Source organism: Sarcophilus harrisii, chromosome 1 (genome assembly GCF_902635505.1).
Source record: "Sarcophilus harrisii chromosome 1, mSarHar1.11, whole genome shotgun sequence".
NCBI classification, from domain to species: Eukaryota; Metazoa; Chordata; class Mammalia; order Dasyuromorphia; family Dasyuridae; genus Sarcophilus; species Sarcophilus harrisii.
The window spans coordinates 129794329-129812650 of record NC_045426.1 but is presented as its reverse complement, the minus strand read 5'-3'; the positions used below and the strand labels follow the sequence as shown (position 1 = coordinate 129812650).

Genomic DNA, 18322 nt, shown 5'->3' with positions numbered 1-18322 from the left:
AGATGGCTTTGGAAGTTTTCTCCAGCTCTAAATGTATGAACATTTGTTTCTATGTCATTGAGATAAATTTTCCTAACCCCATATACATTCACAAGCCTATAGGATTTCCCCTTATAGTCTGTAGCAATCTAGGCTCCAAATACTGTTTTTTTTGTAGGACTGTCTAAAGAAAGACCCTTCAAAGCATTCTGAGAGCTTAGAGGATGAAAGTTCTATGGGTGACATAGACCATTAATATATTATCAACTATTGAATGCATCACTTCATTATAAGTGGTACCCAAAATAGCAGCAGAACCACTTTACTAAACAACTTGTCAACTTGAAGGGTCCATCTTAATTGAAGGTTATCAAAGAGGCAGATGGGCTTTCAGAAATCCCTTTAATTAATATGTTCATATTTGGCCTAAGAGGGACGCAATGACCCATTTAAACATTGGATCAGAAACTGTCACCACAACCTGAGTGAAAATAAGTCAATACAGGAGAAAGATTACAAAGAAGTCAAATTAAAAAGGGGTTTGTTTCGAAAGGTGTATTGCAACTAAAGTTATAGACATTCCAGGTAGAAAAAGGGAAAGGATTTCTTGGGGTGCTGGCTGCCCATCAAAATCCTCCTCCCATCCTTTTTCATGTTCCTGTTGACAAGAGGCAAGGTTACACAGCTGTCATCCAGCAGGGCAGAATAAAAGAAAGAAATACACTAAGATCAAAGCAATGCCTGCATGGCTCCAGTCTAGAGAAAGGGCTTCATGTCAGGATCTGCCTCTTGTGCTTAACTGGAGGGAGTCTCCTCAGATAGCTAAGCAAATAATACCATGCTAAGATTGTACAAGGGCCCTGCAAACAAAGTATTCCTTAGTTACCAAGGACCCTTTCTTGGATCTCTCTCTTTCTAGGATTGAGGAAAATTTTTAAGTGCCGCCCACTGAGCATTCACAGAGGGCTCAAGATCTGTCCCTGTTAACAACTTAAAAGTCCCCCACACTAGGTAGTGTGCTATTCTCCACTTCTTCTCCCTGTTCCCCCATATGTTTCACCTGGCCATACCCCTACCAGACACACCCTCCCACAAAATCTCCAAGCAAGACAACTGTTTACAGCTCAACTTTCAACACACACACACACACACACACACACACACACACACACACACACACATTCCTCCTGCAGAACAGAACTACCTTTCTCTGGTTCAGAGACCAGCTGCAAACAAATTCTTCACACACTCACAAGTCACTAACTGAACCAGTTCTCAGTCCTGGCTCTCCAGTCCTTTCCATTGAGCCAGAGCTGCTTCAAACAGAGACAAAGGAAACACTGATTTCTATCGTTGGGTGCAAGTCATATCCAGATATGGGGTGTGGAGACCCTCTGGGGTGGGTATATATATATATATATATATATATATATATATATATATATATATATATATATATATATATATTGCACTAGAGCAAGGATATCATATAGAAAACTTTGAGTGAGGAAATTTTCCCCACATTGCATATTGGCACCTTCTCTTCAATTTTGTGCTTTAAAAAGATGCTTGGGACACTGGGAAAGTAAGTGATTAATTCAAGGTCACATATCCAGTATGTGTCAGAGAACCAGGAATTTCTGACTCTGAAGTTAGTGCTTTAGTATTCTTTATAATGACAGGTCTCTGGTGTCCTATACTTCCTAAGAGCAAATGCTGTATTCTGCAAATGACAATTCTTAAATTCTTTATAACTAATGCAATTAATAACCATTTACAACACTCTCATGATAGCTACCATTCCCATTTTACAGACAGGTAAGGGTAGAGAGAACAATGATAGTTTGTTAAACTCAATGTTAATTTAAAACAAAGTTGAGTTTGGTGCTCATGAGTAGATTCCTTCTAGTGCTATAGAAAATTCTTCATGCCCTGTAACTCAGTAGTGTCACATTCAAATAGAAATGAGGACCACTACATGGTACTGAGAGATCTCTAGAAGTGTGTATTGATTTAGAAACCACATATTAATGTTATCTATGTTCTATTGTATTTTCATTTATTTTGTTAAATATTTTCTTAATTACATTTTAATCTAGTTCTGCCCTAGTATTTGACACCCCTGCTCTAGTTGGTACTTATATGCATGGGCTGTGAAGCTTCTTTGTTTCTTGAGAAAGAAAAGGTGAATTCATCTTCAAAACTGTAAAATTCACCCATTATTTTTTGCTTAGAAAACTTTCCTTCCTAAGGTAATCTATTTGTTCTATGCATTTTACATGTATATATTTATATACTGCGTTATCTCCCCCTCCCCCCTATTACAATATAATCTCCTTGAAAAGCAAGGACTACTGGGCATTGTCCCTACTAAATGGGCAGACTGAAGCTGGTGGATCTCTTGAGTTTGGAAGTTCTGAACTGCAATAGGGTTAAAGACAATTGGATGTCTACACTAAATCTGGACAATATGGCAAGTCTATGGTGCCCAAGATGGGTATCAGTCTGTATATGGGGACATGAACCCACTCCAGATCAGAAATGGAGTAGGTCAAATATTCTGTCAATCAGCAGTGAGTTTAGGCCAGTGAATGGCTGTTGCCCTTCTGGCCAAGGCAATATAGAGAGATTGGATTAGGGGGTGGGGAGTGGGGGAGAAGGCAAAGAAAAATTTTGCTTTTCCTTGTTATCCCTAGTGTTTATTTAACATAGTAGTTATATATATATATATATATATATATATATATATATATATATACGCATACATATATGAAATGTTGATTGATTTTAACCAGTTGTGATTAAAAGTTTCTTGAGAGTTGAAATTCTTGATTAAAATTTGTCTTTAGGATTTTATCCCATCCCTAATGTTCATGACAATTGATTCTATGAAAATGGGTATTATACATGTCAGAAGATTTTCCTACCACACTATGAAATGTGACTTAAATGATGGAAGTGGGACCTGAAGCCCTTTTCCAACTGATTATATTATGAGTTTGTCCTCTGATTTTTAAAGCAATGACCTTCATTGGAAGCTTATCTTCCTGAACTTGGCAGTTCACTGGTACCATGCTCTTTATTCTGATGCTCAGCCCAGGTATTCATGGTTTCTTCTTCTATACAGGAGACCAAGAACTTGTCTTATCTGGAAGTGGCAAAAGAAAGAGCTTCTTCTGCTTTCTTGTTTGTTTTTGTTTTTTAATTTTCATTTTACTTACATACAGTCCAATGTTCAAAGCCTTTTTTATTCATTTTGGCCATACTTAGAAGACCCTAACTACCTTTTATTTGACTACTTTGTATTTATTTTCTTTATATTTATTTTGTGTATATCTGTATGTGTATGTGTTGGCTCCTCCATAGTATATAAGCTCTTTAAGAACAGGAATTGGGCAGGCAGGTGGCACAATGCATAAGCACTGACTCTAGAGTCAGGAAGACCTGAGTTCAAATCTAACTTTAGGCATTTATTAGCCAGCAATATGATCCTGGGTAAGTCACTGCATCTAAATATAATTTTAAAAAATTAGGAATGATTTAATCCTCTGTATTTGTGACTCCAATGCTTGGCTATTTGTACATAACAGACATTTAATAAAATATGCGGATTGATTAATTGATTGAGTCAGAAGTACTAGGAGAAATTAATGAGGTGAATAATGAGAAGAAGGGGTCTTGGACCAGAAGTCATGTGACTTGGTTGTTAACTCCTGAGAAGTTATTGTATAGTTTTGGTCTTCAGTTTTCTCATTAGTAAAAGTGATTATGAAAATATTATGATTTTGTTTATACTGGTAGGGAATTGTAGTTTTACTGGTAGGAAATTTAGAGCAGTCCCTCAATAAGGTAAGAGCAGGTCATAGATATGAGAGCAAAGGATGTCTCTTCATTTCCCATATTGCTAAAAGGAATGGAATAGTCTTTCCTAACCAGGGCTTAAAAGTTATTAGAAGTATTACAAGGAAGTAGAATAATTGAGCTGTGGAAATTAAAAGATAACAATTGCTGCCAATAACCCTAATGAAAATTTATATTTTTCTTACTCTGAGCATGGTGTTCCTAAGCTTACCCTTATAGTATTTCTTCAGAGTTGACTGTGTCGAAATGAGAACCTGATAGAATTCCTTTTTGATACAGCAATTACTTTTTAGTAATTTCTATGATTTTCTGAGCAACTTTCTTGTGTATATCTGTGTTTGTATTCCCTTGTGTTATGTGTGTTTCCAAGGCAATATTGTATACCAGTTGTGATATAAGGTGTTTGAAATTTTGGACATGGTAGGTACTTAAGGTCTGGGTGAGGAGGGCTCTGTGTCACAAGGCGCGACTATTTATCATTTGACAACACTGAGTTTTACTTTATTCTTTCGCATGTACCTATATCTTGGAATTGTGGCAATCAGAGACCATGGGACCCTCACAACAAAAAAACTTCCCTCGTTAGTGTTCATAATTTGAAGGCAGAATAACCACCTTTTAGGAACTTTGAGAGAAAAGATTACTATTCAGATATGGTTTGAACTAATTGAGCTCCAAAGAGGTCTCTCTTTAAAAAATTAGAGATCTCTCCTAATTTAGAGAGTCTAACATACCATTTTCTTAAAATCAGATCTGTGATTTCTCTGGTATAGGACATGCCTGGTGAGGATGCTTACCAATACAAATCAATAACTGTTTGACCACATAGAAGGTCTTAGAGGACTGCCTAGGGCACTGAGTGGTTAATTGATATGTTTAGTATCACATAATATGTGCCAGAGAACTGAATATCAACCCATGACTTCCTAACTCTAAGATTCTATGCTTATCAGGCTTAAAATGGTTAAATTCCTCAATGTTAACTGATAGGAAAATAATATGACGGCTTATGTGTCTTACCTCTGCCCTGCCTTCCACAGTCTTTTGCCTATCCACTTGAAGGATCCCATTCTTTGCTGTTCGTGACACATGCAATTCATGCCAGTGACCTAGAGAAAGGGTATCTTCACTCCTGAAATGAGAAGGAAATTTAATTTTAATGAATTCCTATTCCTGAGGACTCCTATTGTATTTGTACAGGTCTAGTGGGAAAAAACCACTAGCTTGCTCTGCAAATCTGGGAACTGATCCTGACCTGCCACTAATTTGATTTATGATTAAAATAACACCTCATCTTTCTTAACCTCAGTAATATGGGAAGAAAAATACTTGTCCTGCCAATATCCAAAGGGGACAACTAGGTTTCAGAGTGACAACACCAGGCCTGGAGTGAGGAAGACCTGAGTTACAATCTAGCCATAGATACTTATTAACTACATGACCCTGAGCAGGTCCCTTAACCCTGTTTGCCTCTGTTCCTTATCTGTAAAATTAGCTGGAGATACTCTAGTATCTTTGTCAAGAAAACTCCAAGAGTTATGGATAATCATATATAACTGAAATGAGTGAACAAAAAATATCCAAAGGATATTTTAAAGCTAAACAGGAAATAGGGATGGGGTATGGGTCTGTGATTTCATTGATAAAAGGAACTCACAAGTAATGAAATTTCCTCTTCCAATGCAGGTTGGCACCTTTTTTTCCAACCTATATCTTAGAAACTTGCCTGATGGGGCAGCTAAGTGGGACAGTGGATAGTGGACAGCAGTCCTGGAGTCAGGAGAACTAGAGTTCAAATCTAGCTTCAGACACTTATTGTATGACCCTGGACAAGTCACAAAACTCTACTTGCCTCAAACAAAAGAAAAGAAAAGGAAATTGCTTAGCAATTAAATGACTTGCCAAGGATCCCACAGCCAGCATGTATCAGAGGCAGACCCTGAATTCAGGTCTTGCTGACCTTGAGACCAGCTTTCCATCGACTATATCATGTTCCCACAAAGCTAAATGGATGTAATCAATGCAACCTGCCTTATAGAAGCATCCAAAACTCTCTAATAGGGCAAAGCATTGTTAAAGCTAGATGGCAAGATTTCTAGTGAAATGACAAGTATGAAGTTGGCTCAGAAAGTTATGGCAAGAGAATCTAAGTCTTGAATGAGCCATAAAAGACTTAATTTATTCTCAAGGTCACAAACATTTTAATGGAGCGGTGGTTTCATCAATGTGGATACTCCCTCTAACAATGCAAATTATGACCCATCTACACCTTCTCTTCCTGTGTGACTTTTGTCCTTCCATACATATTACTTCAGGAAGACCATCCAATGTCCAGGGTACCCTCATTACTTTGTCTTGATAACTCAAGGAAACCGATGGAGCACTGTCTGTTTAATAATTCTCATCCTCAACATAGCATATCTTTAATGTTTCTATTATACATTTCCCTGATGGCATCCTTTATTCTGATTCTTCAGAATTCCTCATTAATTATATATTGCAGACAGCTTATACTCATCATGCATCTCTCCAGAGCTCTCTGAGCAATATGCATTTTTAGTCCTTTTGAGACTGTTATGTCCCATCTTTTGTATCCACATAACAATACCAATGGAATATAGATATTAAATATTCTATTCATGTTGTTCTATAGCTTCAAGAAATGGAATATGGCAGTTGTGTGCTAGACTATCATAAAGAAAACAAGGCATCTGGTTTATACTTTGGGGACTCTTTATTTTAGATTTTAGAAGGCCTATGTCCATATTAAATTGTTCGGTGGTATGCTGGTAAATGTTTAACAAAGCTCTCCAGAAATAAAAATGTACATATAACACACATTTACAGTTTAATCTGTATATTAACATTTATCTCATTAACTTTCTTAACTCTAGAAAATCAGCAAAACCATAAATCAAGCATTTTCTAAATGTTCACATGGAAAATTAACAATTTCTCTCAAGAAGCTGTTGGAGCTGGCTCCAGCACAATCATGAGTATCTCCTACTCTTTTTTCTTTTCTTTCTTTCTTTTCTTTTCTTTTTTTTTTTTTTTTTTTTTTTTTTAGAAAAAACATCAGGAAAAGCAGTAGACACAATATTAGCAGGTTATTTGTTTTAGCAAATACTCTTGTGATTTGACCTTAGCAATTAGAATTTAATCACCTTGGCTAAATAAATATGCAATATAGAAGGAGCCCCATGGATTAAATGGTCAGTTTTCTGAATAAGTGTTATATGAATAGTATTATATCTGAGTTCCACTCCTATAAAGTCATTTGCTTAGTCAATAGTCAGGCTTTTCCCATCACTAGATAAAGAAGGTTCATTAAAAGCTCACTTTGGTAACCTTGATTACTAAATTAAGCTTAAGACAAATCAGACCACATTATCTGGTCTCTGATACTTATAACTTGGGTGATCTTGGACAAGCTAATTAGCTTTATTTGAACTCAAGGGGTTGTGCTAGATAGTCTCTAATGTCCTTTCCAGCTTTATATTTAGATTCTATAATCTCTGAAAGTCAAAATGACTTGGCCAATGCATTTCCTTAACAAAGAGGAAATGGGCAACAAGATTTAATGAAAAAGGGGCATGATTTTGAGTCTGAAGACCTGGGTAGTTTGGGATAAAATGGTTTGGTATCTCTGGGAGTAGGTTTCTTCATTTGCAAAATTAAAGGATCAGACCATATTCTCTTGAAGGTTCTTTCTAGCTCAATTATTCAATGATCTTAAGTCTGATCTGTCAAATGACCTTGAGGAAGTCATGTGATTTTTCAGATTTTCTATTTAGAACATGAAAACTGAGGGAGGCTGTTATAGATTATCTGTAACAATGTAGTTCTAGTTTTGATATCCTATAATTCTAAGTTTTTTGTTTGGATTCTATTAATTCAATCAGTTAGTCAACAAGATTCTATTAGTGCTTAGGACGCGGTAGGCACTATGATAACACTTGAGATGCAAAAAAAAAAAATAAAGTTTTAAAAGCATTTCCTGATGTCAAAGAGCTAACATTCTAATATAGTAGGCCACATGAAAATAATTACATATATATAAGATATATTGAGTGGATGGGAGGTAATCTCAGCAGGGAAGGCACTAGTAATTGGTGGCATGAAGAAAGGCTTCCTGTAGAAAATGAGAACTGATGTGAGTCTTAAAGAAAGCCTGGGAAACAGAAGAGGTGGTGAGGAACCAAGCATTCTGGGCCTGCGATATATTTTGCCAGTGCTATCTATATCAGTGCCTCAAAGGCACTAAGATGGGAGACAAAGAATCGAGTGTATGAGAAACAGCAAGTGGTATCCAGATTGTGGAGTACATGGAGAATGAGAAAGTAAGGAGACTGGAAATATAGGAATGGGCCATGTTGAGAAAAGTTTTAATATCAGAAAAGTTTATATTTGATTCTGAAGGTAATAGCTAGGCAGCAAAGTTCACTGTAGGATAGTGATAATCAGGCAAAGGCTTTAGAGATATCACATTGGCAGCTGAGTGGAGAATGGATTAGAGGGGGAGATCATTTAGAAGTTTATCCCAATAGTTCAGGCAAGAGGGAATGGGACCTAAGTTAGAGTAGCAGCTATGTGAGTGGAGAGAAAGGGATTCATACAAGAAAATACTGTAAAGATAGAAGCAACAAGATTTGGCAATGGATAAGATATAAGGGAGCAGAGTATGAGAGATCAGTTAAAAATGACATTCAGTTGTGGGCCTAGATTCAAAAAGAAGTATTTGAAATGTGTTACCCAAAAAAAGATCCTTTGAATGGCTTTGTGGTTCCTTATTTATTTATTTATTATCCTTTTTTATTTTCAAAACATACGCAAGGATAATTTTTTCACCACTGACCCTTGCTAAACTTCGTGTTCCAATTTCCTCCCCTCTCCCCCACCCCCTCTCCTAGATGGTAAGGATTACAATATATGTTAAACATGGTAAAAATATATGTAAATCAAATATAGATATATGTATTTATACAATGATCTTGCCGCACAGAAGAATCAGATCAAAAAGGGAAAAAATGATAAAGAAAATAAAATTCAAGCAAACAACAACAAAAGAAGTGAAAATGCTGTGTTGTGATCCACACTCAGTTCCCACAGGCCTTTCTCTGGGTATAGATGGTTTACATCCTTAGAAGATCATTAGAACTGGCTTGAATCCTCTCATTGTTGAGAAGTGACTTTGTAGTTCTAATAGACAATGAAAGGCATGCATGTGGGAGGAGAAAGAATCAATTAGTGAGCTTGTGTTCAAATGCCTCCTCAGTGTCAGACAGATCTCTGAAGTTTGGAGGAATTTGAGAAGTGACTTTGTAGTTCTAATAGACAATGAAATGCATACATGTGGGAGGAGAAAGAATCAACTAGTGAGCTTGTGTTCAAATGCCTCCTCAGTATTGGACAGATCTCTGAAGTTTGGAGGAATTTATCTCCTTTTACTACACTTAACACTTCAGAGTTCTTTCTCCACTTGTCTTTGCTTATAGATAAGGGGTACAGCTACTTTGGCCACCTGAAGAAAAGCTCTTTATATCCAAAAAAATTAGGTACCATATTCTGAAAAGAGAATTGTACCAGTTCCAGTCTGCCAGTATCCCAAATGCTATAAAGTTCCCATTCTCAGCTACAGCTGCAGAGAAGATGGGCAGGAAGGATACAGCTTTTGAGGTATGCCAAAAGATTCAGACATAGGCTTCTCTGGTTTTTTTCCTGGCCATTATCCAGGAGGAAGCTAAATTTGAAAGGGGAAGGTGATAATCAATGTCTCCCCCACCCCTTCCTTTTCAACCTGTCGCCACAGAATCCTTTCAGGTGAATTGCTTCCACTGTTTTGCATAATCTTATGCAAATAGAATCAGCCAAGACAACTCAAAGTTGTCTAGAAGTACAGGAACTAGCAGCTCTAAACAGCCCCTGATATACACATGGAGAGACAGAGACAGAAAAACAGAGAGACAGAGACAGAGACAGAGAGAAAGAGACAGAGACAGAGACAAAAGGAAATGTCCATCCCCCATAACAGGCAGTGACATCGATGGATAAGGGGAACAGTCACAGAAGAAAAACAATGGCTGTTTTTAATAATTGTTTAAACTAAGCTCAGCCAGAATTTCTCATCAGCTATGAGGAATGAGCAGCAGTTACAGCCAATCTACAGCTGTCACATCTCACCCGTGTACTCTTTCCAAAATGGCAGGCAGAGGGATAGAATGTCAGCTGAACAGGAGATTTAAGAAAAAGAAAAAATGGTTGCTAATTTCTTGCTGCAGGAGCACTATTGAGGAAAAACATGCTGGGGAACTTTAGGAGAGAAGAAATAGATATTTGTAGAGACAAGGAACACATTCTTATTAGGCTGAATGGGTCTTAAGCAGAAGCTGGCAAATGGGGATCAGAGTAAGGGAAGTAGATATAAATGCAAAGATGAGAAATGCTCAGGAGTCAGGGGGCTCAAAAATGTATCATGTTTTTCCTTAAATATGGGATTATAGATTTCAAACTAGAAGAGATCTCAGGAGTCATCCAGTCTGACCTCATTTTACAGGTGAGGAAACAAGCTAGAGAATATACTACTTATCCAACTTCTCCCAAGTAGTGAGCATTAGAGATAAGATAGGAACTTGGGTCTTCTGATGTCAGGAATAGTGTAACTGACCAGAAACAGTGTATCTTACTGTACCACACTGCTTGCATACAAGTAGTAGTTTTCTTACTAGATGGAAGATTAAAAAGATTCAGAAAAGATCTCATTTCTCCTACATGATTTTAGACTTCTTGGGATCAGAATTTATACAATGTTCTTTTTTTCTCCAGTTTCTTTCATAGGGCTTTCTACAGATTTCTAGGATCTGGGATCTCTTTATTGTGATTAGTGTCTGCTAATGTAGATCATGACTCCTCTGTGTGACTTCCTAGTTAGGTGTTTAAAAGCTGATATGGTCAAAAAAACTTTCTCACTTTTTAGCCAATCTGATGGTAACACACCTCTCTGAATTGGGCTAAGCTGGCCCTTGGAAACAGATCCACAGACCATTCCATTCTTAGCCCATACCTGAATGTCCCAGGTAGGAGCTTCCTTTTGTGAGACAGACTCTAAAAACAAAGCTTTTGATACTGAAATGAAGCCTTGGAGGAAGACTTAGACATGTTTAAAATGTAATGTTAAAATATTTGTTTTCTAGTAACTTTTCTTCTTTTCCTCATGGGAGAAATGATAGAAAAAAGGGTCTTGGGTGGGGATTCTCTTCACCTCCAATTGTCTTAGATAGTGGATTAGTTTAGCTCCTCTCCATCCTCAGAAATTTGTGGAGGGGCATGATAATTTGTGATTGTAGAAGGTTTATTGCCATGCCAGTGTCAGTCTGGTTCACTTTGAGGTACCACTTCATCAGACTCTTTGGAAGGGAGGGGAAATTCTCTTTCCAGTAGAAAAGTTCTGCTGGCAAAATAGACTCTGTCAAATAATACCTGCAGCAAGGAAAGCTTCCAATATGCTGCATGAATTTTCTATGGTGGATCTATGGCAGAAGATAGAAAAGAATCACCCCCAAGTTGTTACAGATAGGTTGTCATGGGCATCATTGGAAAACCAGTAATGATATAACATCTATTGAAATTGTGAAGCATTAGTGTATAATATTAGGATCACCAATCTTTCAGGGACTACTGAGGCTAGGAAACTACTGACTATGTAGGGAAGAGAGTGAGAGGAAAAATAAACATTAAACACAAAGGAGAAAATCAGCTGGATTATCCTCAGGCTTGGGGCAAGGAAATTTCTACATATTTTAAAAAAGAAACGCATTCCTCCCTTTCCTATAACCCAAATCATAGGATCACATAATAAAACAGATCACTAATTATCATTAATACTTTCATTAATTAATCAACAAATATTTTTTATCACCACAAAAAAGTATAATGCTACAAAATCAGATATTTGTAGAGTACTTTGCAAACCTTAAAGTGATATTATTTATATATATGCATATGTGCATGCATATATGTACACAAATTTATTCTAGATATTATATCATCTAGATGATGATAGATTAATAGTTATTAAGGGTTTAATGATTACATTGTACATTACCACCCTATGAAGAAATCAGGGCATTTCATTTTTACCTCAAGCAAGAAATATTTTCCATTGTTTGGAGCAGAGAAGAGCTACCTGCTGGGAAATCATTTGAGAAAGTAAAAAAAAAACCCAACATTGTAGGCAGAAGAATACTATCTCTATGAAGTATCTAGTCTGTGTGTATTAGGCCAGGGTTCAGAAAATAGAAATATACAGGAATACAACATGAAAAGGAAGGACATGGTTAAACGTGTTTCATTCATGTACCCGTGAACCAAACTTCTACTTATTGCCTATGATGCACAAAACTCTGTGCTGTGCAATGCAATCCAATAAGAATTTGTGCTTGGAACCACATGAGGCAGTGGGTACATAAAGACTGTTCCTACCTTTGTTGAGTTTACATTCTGTTAAGGGAGACAACACTAAGTCCTGTCCTTCCTACAGTCTAGAAATAAAGAAACCACTAGCATAAAAAACAAACTATAAAACTAATTATAATACGTGTATAAGAGAGTGTTAAAAATTGCTATAGAAGGCCTAAGATGGAAGATCTTCACCCACAGGAAATTGGGAAGGGGACTAGGAAAGACTTTGAAGAAGAAATGACATATGAGTTCTACTTTAAAGAATAGAAAGAAACTTAATAGGTGAAAAGATGGAAGAAGAACATTGTAGGCTTGTGGAATCATACTGAAAAAAAAGGAACAGAGCGATTGAATGTGGATTCTTGTTTGGAAGATAGAGAAGACATAAGCTCAAGACAGAAAGGCAAGGTGGTTCTAAATTGTGAATTGTGTGGATAGTGCTCACTTTTGTAGCGAAAAATTAAAGAAATTTGGGGTTGTTTCCAAAATGCCCATGTATTACTCTTTTGGGGGTGGTCTTAGAATTGGCCCTTACCGGAGAACAGCTGTTCCAGAGCCACAGTCAAATCTGAATTCCACATAGCCATCCACCATGTTGATAGATAGGAAGTCTTTGCTGTCTGTGTCATAGCTGTACAGTAGAACGCCATCTCTTGACTCTGGCCGAAATGTGATCTCAAACTCCATGAAAGAGAGGTAATACTGGGACTCTAATGGCCAAGGGGTTGCAGCAAAAGACCTCAGAGATTGATTGAACTGTGGGATGGCCAAGGTGAAAGCTGAAAGTCTCACAAGAAACAAACATGACATTAGAATACTCAGCGAGAAATGAATACAAAATTACTGATTTTTAAAAAATAATTCATTGTGATGTACTGGGGAGGGATCTGGCCTTGGAGTTAGATAGATATAACTTGAAGATACTGGTTATGTGACTATGAGAAAGCCTCAGAACCTTAGGCAACTCATTAGGACTATAAGTTACTAAAGGGTTGTTCGTTTGTATTGATGGAGAGCATTTCTATGATGGGAATTCCATACATAGAGGAAATTATAGGTTCAGGCCCTCCAAATAAATGGATGTTGCTCAAGATCCTTCTCATTACAATCTAAAAATTGAAGATCCTTGATTAACTTTGGATGCCTGATTATTTTTTCTTCCTTTCAGGCTTCTATCCAATCCAGAGAATATGGTCTACCCAACATAGCTTTTCTTCTTTTAAAAAACCAACCAAATATTCCCAGGTGAACAATTTCTGCATACTTCATATACACTATCCATTATGGTTCTTTAGTTTCATATGAGTTTCAAAAGAAGCACATCATACTGTGCCCAAAGTACAGCTGATTTGAACATGGGTTATTTGGAAAGGCCCAGTCTAAACAAATGAGAGGAGGGTATTCCAACTTGGCCAAAAGACTCTGTAAACTCTTCTGAAAATGCATCTCCTGAACTGCCTTCTGAGTCTAACTAATGTTCCGTAGATGAAAAATTACATTAATTCATGAACAATAAAGCAGACACCAAATTCTTCCTCTGCATCCAACTCTCTTATTCTGTATCCCACTTGCTAGTTAGCAGCTCACTTCCTTCTCACCATCTTCACAATGTCTTCCTTTAAATCCCAGGGGACAAAGGCAAATGTAGGAATCTGCTTTGACTGAGGTGCAGGTGCCTCCGTTGATGCAGGAGGCCTCATCACAAATCCCACTGCTGCATTCCCCTAAACACACACAGAGGAGGAATTAGGATACTTATCCATTAAGACCAACCCACTAGGAAGCAAGAACCATTATTCCCAATGCCTTGGATTTAGTTCCTGGTCCTATGAACTTCATTCCTGCCTCAACAGCACTGCAAACTAAGTTTAAGGACAAGTAGAAATGTCCCTTCATTTTAATCTGATTTCCATTGGGGCTTTACAGAATGCCACAAAGCCTCTCAAACACAATGGGAACAATAAATCATACATTAATTCACCAGACATTTTTATGACCACTCACCAGGATGACTGGGCCTTTTCTGCTTTAATTAATCTCTCTGTTGTTCTCATAAACACATAATTCAAACTTTCCAAATGTCACCAGATTGTTTATGTTATAAGCATTCTAATTTGTGTAACCTCAATTAGCTTAAGTGCTGTCTTGTGGAGTCAAAGTTTGTTCCCTGGCTGGTAAGCCTTGAAGGAGTTAAGTGGCTGGGCCTAAGCTTATTAGCTCCCTGAAGGTTGTTGACTGTTCTGTCTGGGCAGTGAGCAATCCATATTATGGTAACATATGGGCTTCATAATCACCATTCCCACCTCATCAGTACCCTCTATAAGGGATAAGTAAGAGCCCAAGGGCAATGCCATACTGAAAGAGTCTAAGCAGGAGGTGGATTTTTTTCCTCCACTGAACTTATCAAGAGGGAATTCATGAGGGATTTACTTTTTAATTTACAATTGCATAGCTTCTAAGGAATGGAAAATATTTGGTTTATCCTTGACTGTTTTTCTGCTGTTACTGTAGACAGCTATTTCTCCTTGCACAAAAGAACTAAATTAGACAGATGGACTCCAATCTGGCCTTGAACAAAGAATACAGGTGAAAATAAAATGCTTTCCTGTCTCAGGTGATAGAAGGGGTCTGAGGTGATTCCAAGGCTATTGAAAAAGTGAAAATGATGTCTCCTTTCCCTGACTGGGTCAATGATTGCCTGTTGCATTCTCCCAATACTCCATAATTCCTCTGGCTTTTTCTTAAGTATGAGAAGATATCTCTCAGAATTTCTCCCAGATAAGTTTAACAAGAAAAATTAAAATAATACACCACCTTCCCTCTTTACCATTCCATCTCTTTCTTTCCTTAAAATTATGAAATAATTCGGATCAGCCTTCATTTGGCCCTATTATGTCATTGCTCTCAGTCAACCATATTTACAGAATTCATCTGGTCTCTGAAGCTGATCAGGTGTTGGAGGGCAGAGGGAAGCAGAACATGCTGGGCAGAGGAGGGAGAAGAATGACTGGAGGGGTTGCTAATGAGTTGTGAAAAAAGCGTTTCATTTCCAGGTGACTGATCCACCATGAGCTGAAGTGGAGTATCATCTGTGCATCCCATCTGGTAGCCTCTCAAGAACTTAGACAGACAAAACTGGTGGTCTCTGTCCAGTTAGAGAATCTACTGATTGGCACCAATGTTCCTGAAGTTCAAAGTACTCAGAAAGACTGAAGCAGTAGAACTCTGAACTAACTTTTGACCCTTGAAGAGTAGATTCTTCATAGAACTCCTCCTATATCCTCTCCATCTTTTACTAATTTCTTCATAAGCTTCTGTTTGGATAGACCCAGGATAAGCACATCAGGATTCCAGATTTAGCACTACAAGGGACTTTAGAGGTCATTTAGCTCAAGCTTTTCATTTTATAGGAAGGAAACTGAGATCCAGACAGACCAAGTGATATTGCCTGAAGTCACATTGGTAATAAGGTTTTTCCCTAGAAAATTTAGAACCTAGGTTTTCTAACTCCAAATCCAATATTCTTTCTACTATCAGGCTACCTCTCAGGCTAAGCACATCAGAAGAAACATAACAATTCAACTAAAAACATTGATTAAACAGTTACTGTGCTCAGATAAACCTTATAGTTATGTAAGGGGCATAGTATAAGCACAGATAATTATAATATGCAAGCATCACAAAACAGGATACATGAGATCTGGATTGATCAAAGAGAAATTCCTGGGGAAGTTGATATTTGAAATGAGAGCTGAAAAATGACTAAAAATTCAACAAGAAAAAAGAGAAGGAAGAACAAATGCATAAAAGTGGGAAAACACAGGGGTCTAAGGAATAGAATACAGTGTGACATTTAAAAAGTTTGAGACATAGTTTTTAAGTAGTTAATCATTTTTAGCACTATTTTAGCATTTTATTAATAAAAAGAATGGTCATTTGGCCTTCTCTCTTAAACCAAAGATGATTCATGGCAGTGGGTTTACAATTTATATGCCCTTGGAAAAGTGGATGTTCCTCAGGATGGTCATGAACTGATTCATTAACAATTAATTAGAGAATAAATTTAACAACGAGAGGTGGACTTATTCAGGATCTTGAGTTATGTGATCTGAGCACCCAAGTCTTAGTCAAAGAAACTTAGCAATTTCCCTATCACCTGTTTGACAAAAGGGAGAATCTGCAATTTCCCAGACCTGTCTGAGTAAACACAAGGAGAAGGAATTTCTTTTTCACCTCAACTTAGAATTTCTGTATTGTCTTTTTGATTAAATCTTAGCTTTCATGGATGGGTAAGTCTTTGAGAAAGATTTTCCACCTTGGCTGATTTCTGGATGAGAAAAAAGGGAAAAAGCCTTAGTTCTAATTCAATAATTAGTTAATAATATAAAAAAGAAATAATCATTTGTTTTATTTATTAAATTATATATACATTATTAATAATCAATTCTATATTATTTATTAAACAATATGGTCTGACTGGAACTCAGTGGAAAATGATTTTAGATAAAAGTTGTTGTTATTTATCCTTCATTCTTGAAGAGGACCAAGACATCAGGGAGGTCACACCATGACATGCAAGTGAATTGGATTTAAGTGCAGAGGGCTGTGGCAGAATGGTATGAGATTGTAGAAGGCCTTGATGGCTCCACAAAATGTACAAAGTTTATTCAGTAGGAAATTTTGTTGTTGTTTAGTCATTTTTCAGTTTTTCCAACTCTTTGTGAATCTTTATGAGGTTTTCTTGGCAAAGATACTGGAGTGGTTTTACTATTTCCTTCTCTACCTCATTTTAAAAATGAGGAAAGAAAGCAAATAGGATTAAAGTTACTTGTCCAGGGTCACACAACTAGTAAGCACCTTCAGACTTCAGATTTAGCACTCTTTGCACTGTGCTACCTAGCTCCCCCAAGTAGGCAATTGTGAAGAGTGCCTGGCAACTAGTAGATACTTAATATTAATTGATTGATTTCTGTTAGACCAAATTTATGCATAAGGAAGTTCAATATGGCAGCAATGTGTGTTTAGAGTTATCTTGTGTCACATCCCCTTAGCCAACTACCAGCTATTTAAAATGTCTATCTCTTACTGGGCTAAGCAAAAGGTCATGAGCACAGTGGGGGCTTAATCAATGTTTCCTTGAACTGAATAGTCTAAAGAATGGGATAAAAAAAATCATTAGTAGGCTATTGTTATAATATAGGTAGGGGGTAATAAAGAAGCTGGAAGTGATCATAGAAAGAAGAGGAAGGATTATGGGAATTATTTCTAAAATGATACTTTAGAGATGAAAGGGTCCTCAAAAGTAAACCTCAAAATCTCCTCTTTTTAGAGAGGAGGCCCAGAAAATTAAATCTATTTGCCTGGATTATATAATTAATAAGAAGAGTATTCAGAATTTAAATCCAGGTTCTTTGGCTCCAAATCTAGTGCTGTCATGTTACCTCTTCTGCCAAGGGCCAGTAATTTTCTAATGTTATGGTCCTGCTACCAGGGATTTATTAGCCTAAAGATCATGAATAAAGTGAATAATGAGAAAGCAGTTGAGAAATGGAAGATAACAGTGAAGAGGAAGAATATGTTTGGGGGAGTTATCTGTGTAAGTAAAGAGAGGTGGTCACTAGAAGAAATGATAGGAAGGAAGTGAGAGTTATAGGAGAAGGGCTGTTGAGTTACAGATCTCAGCGGTAAAACCACATTGTATTTAAATAATTCACCCATGACAATTCTTCCCTAAGTATAATTATTTAAACAAAATGTAGATGCTCATTTTGGAGGGTTTTCTACTTTGGGTAAGACTAGGAAGCCTTTGAGGTTCTGTCGTTCTGTTCTGTAAATTACCATGACTTCATTGTCCTGCTTTGGAAGATAATAACATTACAATAAATTTACTATTGCTTATATTAGAACAGTGCACTGCCATAGCATGCAGTCTGGATTTTTTTTACTTTATGAATTTTTAAAATGCTGAATAACTAAAAACAAAAAAAAATGCTTAATTGGGAAACACAAGCATGTGTTCCAGAGA

The 18322-nt window shown here is 36.9% G+C and overlaps 1 protein-coding gene across 4 annotated transcripts in view; it reads right to left on the bottom strand.

The window, feature by feature from the left end:
- The window catches only part of EGFLAM (EGF like, fibronectin type III and laminin G domains), a 232492-nt gene that overhangs the window by 33302 nt on the left and 180868 nt on the right, over positions 1 to 18322 (bottom strand). For all 4 annotated transcript variants that reach the window (XM_031964296.1, XM_031964290.1, XM_023496126.2 and 1 more), the window contains 3 exons: positions 13896 to 14021; positions 12833 to 13076; positions 4861 to 4972 (listed from right to left, as the gene is read on the bottom strand). In XM_031964296.1, coding sequence (XP_031820156.1) covers positions 4861 to 4972; positions 12833 to 13076; positions 13896 to 14021 — 482 coding nt within the window. The remainder of the gene's footprint in view (positions 1 to 4860; positions 4973 to 12832; positions 13077 to 13895; positions 14022 to 18322) is intronic.